General features: G+C 44.1%; 1 protein-coding gene across 2 annotated transcripts in view; it reads right to left on the bottom strand.

Moving 5' to 3' along the window:
* The window catches only part of PDE8B (phosphodiesterase 8B), a 382,442-nt gene that overhangs the window by 216,668 nt on the left and 150,913 nt on the right, over window positions 1–14,861 (bottom strand). For both annotated transcript variants that reach the window (XM_029575379.1, XM_029575388.1), the window contains exon 4: window positions 6,119–6,145. In XM_029575379.1, the coding sequence (XP_029431239.1) occupies window positions 6,119–6,145 (27 nt within the window). The remainder of the gene's footprint in view (window positions 1–6,118; window positions 6,146–14,861) is intronic.

The raw sequence follows: 14,861 nt of genomic DNA, 5'->3' as shown, positions 1-14,861 counted from the left end.
CAAGCTCATTTCCCTGTCCAACACTTCTGACACTCCCCACCCCTGCATCCTCTTCCCTGTGCTGCCTATCTCCCCTGCTCAATTCTCCCTGCCCTTCCCTCTCCCCTTCCCTAACCAGCATACCTCTGACCACCTCTTTCCCACCCCTTCCTGCTCAGCATCCCCTGACCTCACCTCTCCCGAAACCCAGCAGGCCTACCTCCATCTCTCTCTCCACTTCCATCTCCCTGCCCAGTAGCCCCCAGCCCCTTTCTCCACCCCTCCCTACCCAGCAACCCCAACCTTCTCTCTCCCACCCCTTCCTACCCAGCAGACTCCTGACTCCCTATCTCCCAAGGCCTTCCTGCCCAGCACGTTTCTCCCTCCTCCTGGCTCCCAGCCAGCATAAAAGCCTTCAGTCCAATCCAGAGACTCCCTCCGCTTTACCAGCAGCAGATGATGGCAAGAAGCATTGAAGAGAGGAAGATGAAGAGGCAACAACATGGTCCTGCTTTCATGTCCAGGCTACATGGGTTGAAGAGAGCATCAGCAGCCTCACTGCCGAGCCAGACAGAGGAAGATAACGTTGGTGTCCTGCCGGGCCCATATGAACAGGAATTGGTGATATCTCACTTTGATCTGGGTGAAAGAGAAGGAAATAACCTCCCACTGGGCCAGGAAGAGGAGAAGGAAGTAACTTTCTGTCACACCCAATAAAGTAGAAACCAGCCAACTCCTGTCCAGACTGATGAGGAAAGAGCAGCCTTCTGCTGGGTCTGCGACACACCTTCTGTGACCTCGAGACAGACTAGTGTGTCCCGACACGCCTGATGAGAACCAGTGTACACCTGCAAGGAAAGATACACCACTTTTTCCCTAAATTTTTGCCAAGCTCTGGCCAATACTGCCTTTAGCTTTTCTCACTTCACTAGGTTGCCCAAAGGGTCTTCCTGCTCACCTGAATCATCCTGTAGATTGGATGAATAGCCCTGCCCCTGACAGGGTGCAGTGTGGGTGAGCTTCAAGCCTAATGTATCTCCCTGCTCGGGGGTTTGGGCTAGCGATCCAATTCAGGGATTTCCTTTCATCCCCTGAAACTCTTGATGCTGTTCTGCTGGTCAGCTCTGTCTGGTGCTTTGACACACAGGATCTGTCACAGACCCTGCCGTTGTTGCTGATTATTCTTTCAAGCGTTGCTTGAGTTTTCTGCCCATTATGCCTATTAGTCAAACATGGGCACACTTCTGCAGCGACATTCTGTCTTTTGAATGTCAGTGGACCACAGTTTCTTTCTGGGAGTTCTCGAGCCTCAATTCATTTTTCGGTTGTCTTGTAACACTGAAGAAAATTGTGCAGACGTTGTCTAAGAGTCTTTCTCTTGTTTAAATCTCTAGACTTTTTCCTGATCAAAACCCTGCTTGTAATGTTTTCTGTGATGTGGAGTATGTTTCTTGCTGGCACTCGCATCACTCCCCTGCCTTAGGCGCTTCTGCTACACATGAGGGTTTTGTGTCTCTGTCTTTTCTATGGTTTTCTCTTTTCCTGCCTAGAACCCTTTGTGGGTCAGCAGCCTCACAGGCAAAAGGGAGAGAGGTGATGCTTTCAGCATGGGGTGGTTTCCTGCTTTCTCCTGCTCGGACAGCCTATAGCTTGCGATTTACCCATGTGTGAGGACTACCATCCTGCTTATCCTCGGAGAAAGCAGATTTGCTTATCTGTAACAGGTGGACTGAGAGGACAGCAGGATGTTAGTCTTCACAAAACCCACCCACCTCCCCTGGGGGGGCTGAGGGGCTTTGCTTAGGTGCCAGGGTGATGACTACAGCTGCACATGCTCAGTAGGGCATGTTGAAAGTTCTAGAGGTCTTGAATGAGTAGATGTGACTCGGTTATTTACACTTTCGAATAATAGAAGGACTAGGGGCCATTCCATGAAGTTAGCAAGTAGCACATTTAAGACTAATTGGAGAAAATTATTTCACTCAACGCACAATAAAGCTCTGGAATTTGTTGCCAGAGGATGTGGTTAGTGCAGTTAGTGTAGCTGGGTTCAAAAAAGGTTTGGATAAGTTCTTGGAGGAGAAGTCCATTAACGGCTATTAATCAAGTTTACTTAGGGAATAGCCACTGCTATTAATTGCATCAGTAGCATGGGATCTTCTTAGTGTTTGGGTAATTGCCAGGTTCTTGTGGCCTGGTTTGGCCTCTGTTGGAAACAGGATGCTGGGCTTGATGGACCCTTGGTCTGACCCAGCATGGCAATTTCTTATGTTCTTAGATTCTTTGAGATCAAAGTTCCGTGCTGGGTTCTATCCTGCTATTCTTTGAGAACACCTGTTACAGGTAAGCAACTTTGCTCTATCCTTTTTATTCATTAATGATTCTTCTTTGCACTTTTTCCTATCCTTTAAGTTGTGTTTCCATTTTTTAGATTTTAACTTAAAACACAGATAGAATGTCCCCAGGGCAAAAAAAAGAGAAAGGCGTTGGTGATTATTGACTAAAACACTGGAACTGTATCTCCCATTCCCTCCTTCCTTTCATCTCAGACTTTCTGCTCTGTCTCTGGACAGCTCCTCGGTTGTAAAAGTTTCTATTGGCTGATATGCTTCTACTCTTTTCCTTCTACCTCTAGATCTGCTGCAGATACTCCTGATGGTGAGTATCAGAGTAGGGGGAGGGGGTAGGTGGAGCAGAGGGCAGGAAGAAGAGAACACAATGAGCAAGAATAAGAGTTGAGAGACAAATGGGAAGGAGTTGAGAGGCTGGTGGAAGGGAAAATTTCCGAAATACCTATTATATATCTACACAGAACTTTAAATTGCAAAAAAAATAAACACTGAAACTTCATAAACATCTAAAAACTGGGGAGGGGAAAGGGGGTCAACATTCAAAGGCATTCAGCTAGATAACTTATGAGTTAACTGGCCAAATAATGACTTTTGAATAGTAGGGGCTCTTAGCCGGCTAAATTATCTTGCTAAAATTTAGGAGAATAAAAAAAAGGTGCTCAGGGAATGCTCCAGGGCAAAGGTAAATTATCCAGATAACTTAGCTAAATTTTGTTTATATTCAGTAAAGTTATCTGGATAACTTTGTCTGCCTCAGAGCAGTCCTAAATTTACCTGGACTTGTGTGATCAGATAAGTTAAGACTTAACCAGCTATATTCATAAGAACAGCTGGTTAAATGTCACTGTTTTTAGTCACAAAAAAGAAAAAGTGAAGAGTGTAAGCCTGTGGCCCACTTCCCAAACTTCCCGCTCAATATTTAAAAAATGGCCCTGACAGGCTCAGTACCCTTTAGTTTGCCCCCTCCCGCCATCAGCCCGGTTCCACAGAAAATGTCCTTAAGTGCCCCTCCCCTCCAAATGCACATCTGATAGACACCTCTGTCCAGCCCCTCTCTTTAACCCGGGGGATTGGGTTTGGCTCAGCACCCACCACATCCACCTTCGGGTCACATCCATGAGGCTGGCACCTAGATACATTGGCCCTTTTTCAGTTTCCAAACTCCTAGGTCCTGTGACCTATCGCCTAAGACTGCCCTCTAGCATCCGGATACACAATTCCTTGCACTGTTAAAACCTTTGGTGCTGTCTTCCTACCATACCACGCCACCCAAGCCTCCGGAGGTAGTTTCAGAGGACGACCCAGTCTACCAGGTCCAGGAGGTCCTGAATGTTCGATGACACCATAGGCGTTGGGAGTATTTAATTGCCTGGGAAGGCTTCGGTGCTGAAGAAAACTCGTGGGAACCCTCAGCTAGCATCCTGGACAAGTCCTTATTTCAGCACTTCCATCGAACACACCCTGGCATGCCTGGTCCTTCTAAGAGGGGGTATAAGAGGGGGGGTACTGTTGTGGCGCATGGCCGCGACCGGCCAGACCCCCTACCTTCGGTGGTTCTCCGACATGACGGCCCTATCTCCACAGCAGGCTGCGAACGCCAATCCATGAAACCCAAGCAGCGTCCTTCCAGCCTGCATCGGGGCCTCCCCTGACGTGCATGCGTGCAGGAGACCCCGCCTCTTAAAGGGGCCGCGGCGGGAGAATCTGCCCGGTCACGGAAGATGACATTGGCCCAGAGGGGTTTTTAACCCCTGCAGCTGCACTTCCTCAGTGCCTTCGCAACAGATACCCTCTGTTGCTCTCGGGCTCGGTTGCCTTTGTGCCTTGTGCTGAGTTCCTTGCCTCGGTGCCTCTGTGTTCCTGTCACTCGGTGTTCCTTTCCCTTGCCTCTGTGTTCCTGTCTCCGTCCCTAGATCCATTCCGCGGCTTGATCTTCAGATTTGACCTCAGCTCGCCTCCTCATCTTTGCTTGTCTGCTGCCCGTCCTGACCTGTGGCCTGTATCTTCGTTCTGCATCTTTGCTGCCTGCCCCGGATCGCCTACCTGGACTCCATTCCACTTCTTCGTGAAATTCAGTTCCTATCTCGCTGAGTGAATGCTCTGCGTACCCGCTCCTCGGGGCCTCTCCCGCGTTCATAGGCTATCCGCTCCTCGAAGGGCCGTCCTGCCTGATTCCCTGGAACCAGTCCTCATGAGTCCTCCTCTTCGTCTACACCACCTCCCGGAGACGAGTTCATAAGAACAAAAGAACATAAGAAATTGCCATGCTGGGTCAGACCAAGGGTCCATCAAGCCCAGCATTCTGTTTCCAACAGAGGCCAAAACCAGGCCACAAGAACCTGGCAATTACCCAAACACTAAGAAGATCCCATGCTACTGATGCAATTAATAGCAGTGGCTATTCCCTAAGTAAAATTGATTAATAGCCATTAATGGACTTCTCCTCCATGAACTTATCCAAACCTTTTTTGAACCCAGCTACACTAACTGCACTAACCACATCCTCTGGTAACAAATTCCAGAGCTTTATTGGACGTTGAGTGAAAAAGAATTTTCTCCGATTAGTCTTAAATGTGCTACTTGCTAACTTCATGGAATGCCCCCTAGTCCTTCTATTATTCGAAAGTGTAAATAACCGAGGCACATCTACTCGTTCAAGACCTCTCATGATCTTAAAGACCTCTATCATATCCCCCGTCAGCCGTCTCTTCTCCAAGCTGAACAGCCCTAACCTCTTCAGCCTTTCCTCATAGGGGAACTGTTCCATCCCATTTATTATTTTGGTTGCCCTTCTCTGTACCTTCTCCATCGCAACTATATCTTTTTTGAGATGCGGCGACCAGAATTGTACACAGTATTCAAGGTGTGGTCTCACCATGGAGCGATACAGAGGCATTATGACATTTTCCGTTCTATTAACCATTCCCTTCCTAATAATTCTTAACATTCTATTTGCTTTTTTGACTGCTGCAGCACACTGAGCCGACGATTTTAAAGTATTATCCACTAAGATGCCTAGATCTTTTTCCTGGGTGGTAGCTCCTAATATGGAACCTAACATTGTGTAACTACAGCAAGGGTTATTTTCCCTATATGCAACACCTTGCACTTGTCCACATTAAATTTCATCTGCCATTTGGATGCCCAATCTTCCAGTCTTGCAAGGTCCTCCTGTAATATATCACAGTCTGCTTGTGATTTAACTACTCTGAATAATTTTGTATCATCCGCAAATTTGATAACCTCACTCGTCATATTCCTTTCCAGATCATTTATATATATATATTGAAAAGCACCGGTCCAAGTACAGATCCCTGAGGCATTCCACTGTTTACCCTTTTCCACTCTGAAAATTGACCATTTAATCCTACTCTCTGTTTCCTGTCTTTTAACCAGTGTGTAATCCACGAAAGGACATCGCCTCCTATCCCATGACTTTTTAGTTTTCATAGAAGCCTCTCATGAGGGACTTTGTCAAACACCTTCTGAAAATCCAAATACACTACATCTACTGGTTCACCTTTATCCACATGTTTATTAACCCCTTCAAAAAAATGGAGCAGATTTGTTAGGCAAGCCTTCCCTTGGGTAAATCCATGTTGACTGTGTCCCATTAAATCATGTCTTTCTATATGCTCTACAATTTTGATCTTGAGAATAGTTCCATTGTTCCATTGAGGATTGCCCCTCGGCGGTCATCACCTGTCGCTCCGGCTCAAGGCTCCACATCCCCAACATAAGCAGCTTGCAATTTATCTACCCCTTGGGATTCTGCCAGGTACTTGGACCTGGATTGGCCACTGTGTTTGATGGACCTTTGGTCTGGCCCAGTATGACAAGTCTTATGTTCTTATGTCTAATGTTCATTCAATTCATGTTATAAAATGATAGGGATAAATTGAACAGCATGATTGGTTCCATGGTATCTTGTGACCACACAGGAAAATCTTTGGATGTGTTTCTGGCTTCAATCGCATTACCAGCACAAATCCACTATCTTGATTTTCGAGTCAGTTTTAGTTTCCAATTATTGACTAATATGTCTCACTTATATTACATAAATATTACACCTGTTTGCATTACAGGATTTCTTTCCTTATATAATGCAGTATTCATACTTTAAATCTTAAAAACGTTACTAATTTTGAAAATATCTCTAAGATATAGATCTGCGGTTAATGTTTTTTTCCTACTGCTGAAGAACTGTTTTTGGTTTTGCTGGGTTTGTTCTATAAATTTAAACACAAAGGGACCTACACACAAAAGCTTAACATGAATGGAAAATAACATATAATGCATTAATAACTTAGCATACATGCTATAGTAATCCTCTGGTATGTCAGCAAGTACACACTCAAATTAGCACATACAGTGCTATGAAAAAGTTTGTGAACCTCAAGTATAATAATGAGAATTCTAAGTTCTTACCATCATATCCTTATTTAATTGAAACCAGTCTTTTTATGCAATAAAAAGGCTATGAATTAAACAATTCTGTGTTTCTTGAACTACATTAATGTTCAAAGAAGGAAGAATGGAATCAATATTTAGATGGTTTATCTGGCTAAGTTTGGGACTTAATCAATTCAAGGAGGAAGGACATAAAAGTTCAACAATGTTCTTAAAGTTTGAATGCAAAGTTTTATTGTGTACAGGCAAGCAAGAAAGAGTTAAGTTGTCAGCATCAAATCAGATAAATTATATCAATAAATTCACGATCCCCCAACATGGGCCGTGTTTTCGAAGAGACTGTGTCAAGAGGGAACCTAAAGAGAAATGGGTAAAGAATGTTTAAAAGACCAAGGACATATACATCTGGGAAAAACAAGGTCATATGATGTTTGACAAGAGCTGTCAGAAATTCAAAGGACCGCCTAAAGAATGACAGGTATGTGAATAATGAATGTGAGCAAAGGAAGAGCAGGATTAAAAACACAGTCGTAAAAGAGGGTAGGGTAGAGGTAGGAGAAAGAGGGAAGGGGGAGGAAGAGAAGCAAGAAAGGGGGAGGGGGAAGGGGGAAAAAGGGGAGGAAAAAAGGGAAGAGGAAGGGGCGTGGAAAAGGAAGGGAGGTGGGAGGAGGGGAAAAAACAAAAAAGGGGGGAAGGAGAGGGGGAGAGGGAGAGGCAAGGAGGGGAGAAAGTACAATTTTTCCTCTTTCTGCCCTATGTAAAAAGAATATTCTGTGTCAGAATAGAAAAACATCTCAAAGGAAAGTTTAAAGAAAAGTGGACCACTCGGTGCTAATATTTAATCCGTATGGGGAAATGGAATTCAGTCCATGAATTCACCTTTGCTCTCGTTAGCAGAGTGTCAAAGGAAACTTGCCACCATGTACGGAGGAATGACAAATTTCAAGCACAGCAAAACCTAAGTCCTCAAGGGAATGTCGAAAGTCCTGCCAATGTTGAACAAAGGGAGCATTTTCTTTATGAAATCTAAGGCAGGAACAATGTTCAAAGATGCACATGTGTATCTTACCTAAAGTTTTGCCCACATACAGAAGCGGGTAAGGACACATAATAAAATATACAACTCCAGAGGTGGAGCAAACAGAACTGAAATGTAAAGGAAAATGTTGCTGCGAGTGAGGATCCATAAAGGGAGTCAAAGGCGCAGAATATGGAAAGGCTTTACATCAGCCATAAGGAGTATAGCCATTCATAATAGGTAGGGGGGGAAGAAGACAAAGTATCTAAGTCAGAGGAAACCAGTATATTGCATAAATTTCAACTTCTTTTAAAGGCAAAGCTAGAATTTTCTGAAAGATGGAGTTTGGTTGTAAGCAGGATCAATGTCGAAAAATGATTGAATAGACATGTCAACTAGCTGGTAAGTAAGGCATCACACAGGTGATAACATCCTCAGGAAGGGAGTGGTTTAGTAAACAATAGGTCACGGTTGGTATTGAGTGCATGTTTGAAGGCTTTTCTGATGGTTTTAGCTGGATACCCTCGTTGTAAGACATGATTTGTGATGTAATCAACATGGGTTGAGCATAGCCGACATAAACAGAAAAATTGACCAGTGGGAATATTATCCCACAAAAGGCAGGGGTGACAACTATTGTTCATGAGTAATGTGTTCCTGTCAGTTGGTTTTCTGAACTGCTTTCTTGCCTGTACACAATAAAACCTTGCATTCAAACTTTGAGGATATTGTTGAACTTTTCTGTCCTTCCTCCTTGTATTGATTATCCACTTTTGATGGTTAGACTATCGCCTATTTGATTGTTTGCTCTAAGTTTGGGACTTAGCCAGTAAATCCGCAAGTTTTAAATTTCCCGCTGCTCTGATCATCTTTGTCTTACCGGTTAATTATTTAGCAGGATAAAAGATATCCAAAATAAGTTGGAGATATTCTGAGGGTGTGCCAGACTGAGTTAAGATAGCCAGATAACTTATCTGGCTAACTCCAATACTCAGAGTTAGCCTAATGCATCTATCTAAGTCTGATCATGCTGGAGAGCAGTCCTAAAGTTAGCCAGATAAGTATATTCAGCTAATTAGGACTTTATCCGGCTATATTTAGCAGATTTCCTAATTGGCAAATGCTTTGCTGAATATCCATGATAATTTATTTGGTTACAAGCTGTTAAGCCCGTCACAATGGGCTACATTACATTTTTGTTTTCGGTCCATTTTCGAACACAGCATCCTCCTACACTTTTTCTCCCTCATTCCCCCTTCCCCTCAGTCACTCACCCCCTTCCCACCCCTCAGTCTTACTCACTCTCTGTCTCCCACTGCCTCCTTCCCCTCACTCTCACCTCCCTCCCCTTCCCTCAGTCACTCCCACCTCTCTCCCCTTCCCTCAGTCACTCCCCACCCTCTCTCAATCCCATCCCCTCTCCCTCAGCCCTCCTCCACTCCCTTTTTCTCTGCTCCAAAACTTCTTACCCTTCCACTTACTCCCATCCCTGTCTCTCACCTCTCCCTCATTCTCCCTCTCCCCTCACTCTTCCCCACCCCCTACCTCCCTCCCTCTCAGTCCCTCCCCCTCCCTCCCTCTCACTCAGTCCCTCCCCCTCCCTGAGTCTCTCCCCCTCCCTCCGTCCCTCCCCCTCACTCAATCCCTCCCTCCCTCTCACTCAGTCCCTCCCTCCCTCCCACTCCGTCCCTCTCACTCCCTCCCACCCTCTCACTCAGTCCGTCCCACCCTCTCACTCAGTCCGTCCCTCCCTCTCACTCAGTCCCTCCCTCCCTCTCTCTCTCTCCTCCCTCCCTCGCTACTGGCCGCCGCTGCCGCCGCTCCTCGTCGTCGTCGTTCGTCGCTGCCGCCGCCGCCCAACAACAACGCTGCTGCCACCCGACGCCACCGCCGCCCGCCGCCACTGCTACCTGACGCCGCCGCCATGTTTTTTTTTTCTGACGCTGGCTGAGACCGACGTCCTTGCCCGCACATGCGCAGTAGAGCTGCGCTCTACTGCGCATTTGCGGGCCGTCGGTCATGGCCCATTTATAAGGTAGATCTTTAGCCAACTAAATTGTCCACTTGCTGTGCTGCTGAATATTGACTTCATTAAGACTAATTGAGAATCAGTGTATGTGAATTAGAAAGTGAACCCCTAGTTTCCTTAGCAAGGATAATTAGAATCAGGTGTTTCATTTATTGGGTAACAAGTAACCCACCCTGTAGACTGAGTTAAGGCATCTTACCTATATAAAGATTCAAAAGGTTTTGAGTTTGGTTTTCAACATAAAATTTAATGGGAACTCATCATGCTATGATCAAAAGAAATTTCAGAGGATCTACAAAATGCTTATCTATCAGGATAGAATTAAGAGGCAATTTCTATCTATCTACTATCAGTCAAATGGTCTATAAAAAAAAGTTGAAGACTATAGTGATTCTATCCAGGAGCGGTAGTCCTGCCAAGATCAACCCAAGAGCAAACCACAAAATCATTCTCAAAGTTACAAAGAACTCTAGACTATTATCTAAAGACCTGCAGGCCTCTCACACTAAGGGCCGGATTTTAAGACATACGTGCAGGCATAGATTTGTGTGCGCAACCCGGCGCACACAAGGTGCACACTTGTGCACCTTGTGTGCGCCGAACCCTAGGGGAGCCCTGATGGCTTTCCTCGGAGGGAACTTTCTTTCCACCCCCACCTTCCCCTCCTGTCCCCTACCTAACCCACCCCCCCAGCCCTATCTAAACCCCCCCTTACCTTTGTTAAATAAGTTGCGCCTGCCTCTGGGCAGGCGTAGGTTGCGCGTGCCGGCCAAGTGCCGACGCGTGATCCCCCGGCATGGCCACTGTGCCGGAGGCCTCAGTCCCGCCCCCGGACGACCCCACCCCGCCCCTTTTTTCAAGCCCCTGGGCATACGCGCGTCCCAGGGCTTGCGCGCGTTGCCGGGCCTGTGCAAAATAGGCTCGGCACGCGCAGGAGCGAGTTTTCAGGGTTACGCACGTAACCTTTTAAAATCCGCCCCTAAGGCTGATGTGAGGGTTCATGCCTCAAATATCGGGAAAAAATTGAATGGGAATGGCATTTATGAGAGGATATCTAGGAAGAAACCATTGCTTTCTTAAAAAAAAACAAAAAACATTGCTGCCCACTTCAGGTTCGCCAAAGAGCATCTGTATGATCCATAAGACTTCTAGAATAATATTCTCTGAACAGATGAATCAAAAACTGAACTTTTTGGTCTTGATAAAACCATTTTATTTGGTAAAAACCAAAGTGCCTTCCCATGAAAGAACCTCAACTAGACTATCTAGTATGGTGTAGATGTATCATAGCCTGGGGCTGTTTGGCTGCATCAGGACTTAGATGGTCTGCCATCATTGATAGAACCATGAATTCTGCTTTATATCCAAAAATTCTAGAAGAGAATGTCAGGTCATTTATCTGGGAGCTGCAGCTGGGCCAAAAGTGGGAAATGCAGTAAGACAATGACCCTACACATTCAAGTAAATCTACTACAGAATGTCTGAAGAGATTTCATGTTTTGTATTGGCCAAGAAATCCCAAACTAAACTCTACTGAAATGTTGTAGCAAGACATGGAATGAGCTGCTAATGCAAGGAAGACCCCAAAAGTCACAAAGCTGAAACAGCTCTGTATGGAAAAAAGGGCCAAAATTCCTTAAGGGTAAAGTAAGAGACTGATCGACAGTAACAGGAAATTTTTAGTTGAAGTTATTGTTGCTCAAGGATGAAGGATTCACATACTTTTTCATATAAGGATACTTACTGTTTCAACTTTTTGTTGAATAAATAATCAAAATATAGGAGGCTACAAACTTTTTCTCAGCTTTGTACTTACATTTAAATAAGGGAACATTGTATGCAAAATAGACTTTAGCAGATGCACACAGACTAGTAGGGTATCATCTCCTTCACCTGCTATCTTGTGCAAGTTTGCTAAGGCGTAAACTAACACCTGCCTTGAAGCAGGTGTTAAAACATTTAGCATGCATGCTAAATCTAAATATGTATAGCTGCAGCACGAGATCCCCAAGTCTCACTGGTCCAAAGTGAAAGGACCACTTAATATGGGGGATTTCATCCTCCCAAGCCATCAATCAAGATCCCTACTCCCACCTAACCACCACCCCATCATCATCACCACCACCTATCAAACCCTGATTCTCCCCTCCAAACAAGGCCAGATCCCTTCCTCCATCAAGGTAGCAACCCCCTCATCTACATCAACAACATTTATTTGAATGCTGCTGGTATCCCAAGAGAAATGGCAGTTGCAGAAAGGGGGACAATTTGACGCTGTGGCTACTTTCTAGATTTAAGTTTTGCCAAACAGAAAACATCTATTTGACTCCATGAAGTTTCTCGATTATTGACTGAAGGTTCTGCTGCCTTCAAAGGAGTAATACAATCAAAATTTGTTTACCAGTTACAGGAGCAGTATAGACTTTGAGGATGGGCCTTTATTTGCATTTTGTATTTAATTTTGCATTCCCAAAAAAAGTGAATCAAAGACATTTTAACAGTGACAGAAAAGGAAGAGCAATAGCACAGCTTGTATTCATTTTTCAGGGAAAGTATACATAAGCTTTGAAAATATCTATATCAGAATAAAATGAGGAGGTCTGCAGTTCAATATGCATACAGAATTGGGTTTAGAGATCACATTCTAGGGACTATTTGCTAACAGATATTTTTTCCTTTTTTGATTTACATGTTTTCTTTTAACTTAATATCCATTTTCATCCAGCAACATACTCCAAAATTTGTAATAAATTATTTTGACATAATCATCTTATAATGCATGCTACAGTGCAGCAACCTGATATTGAGCAGTCCTGTTTAACTCATTGCCTACTTTTACATTTTAATAATTTTTTTCTAATTTGTTTTATCAAGTAATGACACATTCATATGATTTACTTGTCTATTATTGTGATCAAGATATACCAATTATGTATTAATCAAGTTAACCTCATGAATTGGTGTACTGCTCATTAACCTAGGCTGTGTAGCTGAAATTAAATGTCCCGAAATGCATGGTGGTGACAATGTGCTTCTAACTGGTGATTTTGTGGTATAGTTATGTTATATATTGGATTATGTATTATCATTTTATTGTAGATTTTTCACCGCACTGAGTTCTCTGCAATTTTGTGATTTTTTAATGCAAACACATATATAAATAAGATAAATGCAATTAAGAAAACAGAAAAAGACATTCCAGTATTCTGAGAGGCTAAACCAGGACTATTCCACTAGTAATGAATACTCTCATGTTATATTTGTATACCACCTTAGACAAAATCCAAGCCAAAGCAGTTCATAAAGCATGGAAATACTATACAAGTAAGTAGCAATATATCATAACACATCAAACACCACATCAAAAACACAAACAACAATATATATATATAAAATGATACATTTTATTGGAAATAATGCAATATGAAGAAAAGGATATACCTCAAATTTCAAAGATTTTTTATTTTCCTAGAAGAAATATTAGACAAAAAGATGAGAAGATGGAGGAGAGATTAGAATCCTCCTCTATAGGAATTTCAACCTTTTTAGAGGAGTCTATTGACATAATAAATTTAAGATCTACACTTTTTGTTGCATTTCAGTTAGAATCTGATAAAGCTAAACGGGTGGATTTTAAAAGCCCTGCTCGCGTAAATCCGCCTGGATTTACGCGAGCAGGGCCCTCGCGCGCCTATTTTGCATAGGCCGCCGGCGCGCGCAGAGCCCCGGGACGCACCCGGGGTTTTTTGAAGGGGGCGTGTCGGGGGCAGGGCCGGATGACGCGGCGTTTCGGGGGCGGGATGCAGCATTTCGGGGGCGGGACCGGGGGCGTGGCGCCGGCCCGGGGGCATGGTCCAGGCCTCCGGACCAGCCCCCGGGTCGGAAGACAGTGCGCCAGCAGTCCGCTGGCGCGCATAGATTTACGCCTGCTTCTCGCAGGCGTAAATCTAGGAACAAAGGTAAGGGGGGGTTTAGATAGGGCCGGGAGGGGTGGGTTAGGTAGGGGAAGGGAGGGGAAGGTGAGGGGAGGGCGAAAGGAAGTTCCCTCCGAGGCCGCTCCGATTTCGAAGCGGCCTCGGAGGGAACGGAGGGAGGCTGCGCGGCTCGGCACGCACAGGCTGCCCAAAATCGGCAGCCTTGCGCGCGCTGATCCAGGATTTTATAAGATACGCGCGGCTATGCGCGTATCTTATAAAATCCTGCGTACTTTTGTTTGCGCCTGCTGCGCAAACAAAAGTACGTGATCGCGCTTTTTTAAAAAATCTACCCCAAATTGTTTAAAAATTTCTTTAGGTATAAAGATCTATGTTTCTGTGGACAACTAATTCAAATGTTCCCTGATGTCTCCCGGACAACACAAGTTAAAAGGAGACATTTCCTTTCCTTGAAGGATAGATTACTTGCAATAGGTGCAAGCTTCTTTTTAAAGTATCCGTGTGTATGTTATATATCCTATCAAGGAAACAAATTTAGTTTCACAGACCCATTACATTTAGAGACTTTTTTGCATGATAAGATTAGTCAGAGAGAGAAATGACGATCAAAAAGAAAAGTTAGAATCTCTCCTCAACTCGATGTATTATAATTATTTGAGAATTATTCTGTTTTCTCCCCCAAATTATGGGTTAAAGGCAATGCAGAGATAAAAAGTTATGGTTTTGTTATTGGTGATTGATATAAAACTGTAAGTGTCATCTATGTTTTTATTTAAGATTGTCTTAAATGGAAAATTAAAAATAAACAATGAGAAAAAAAAATGATACATAAGGAGGGTAATTTTATGACTGTGCAAGTAGGGGTAATTTTTACACTTAGACTTTCACCCACACTTTCAATGCACACTTATGCCCCTAGGTTTGCTGTGAAAATGCTCAGGCCAGCACCCTACACCACGCACAAAATAACCTGCAGAAAGTTGCACCTGTTCTTTGCAAAGCATAACGTGCACAGACTAATTTATGCACATACTTTTGAAAATTAAAAGGCATGCACAAGTCCCAGCTCCACTCTCAAAAATGCCTATCGCCAGTGCGTATTAAAGTATGCACGAGATTTGAGTGTGGCGCATAGAGCA

Source organism: Rhinatrema bivittatum, chromosome 1 (assembly GCF_901001135.1).
Source record: "Rhinatrema bivittatum chromosome 1, aRhiBiv1.1, whole genome shotgun sequence".
In the NCBI taxonomy this organism is placed as follows: Eukaryota; Metazoa; Chordata; class Amphibia; order Gymnophiona; family Rhinatrematidae; genus Rhinatrema; species Rhinatrema bivittatum.
The sequence above is the reverse complement of the archived record's forward strand: the minus strand, read 5'-3'. Positions and strand labels throughout refer to the sequence as shown.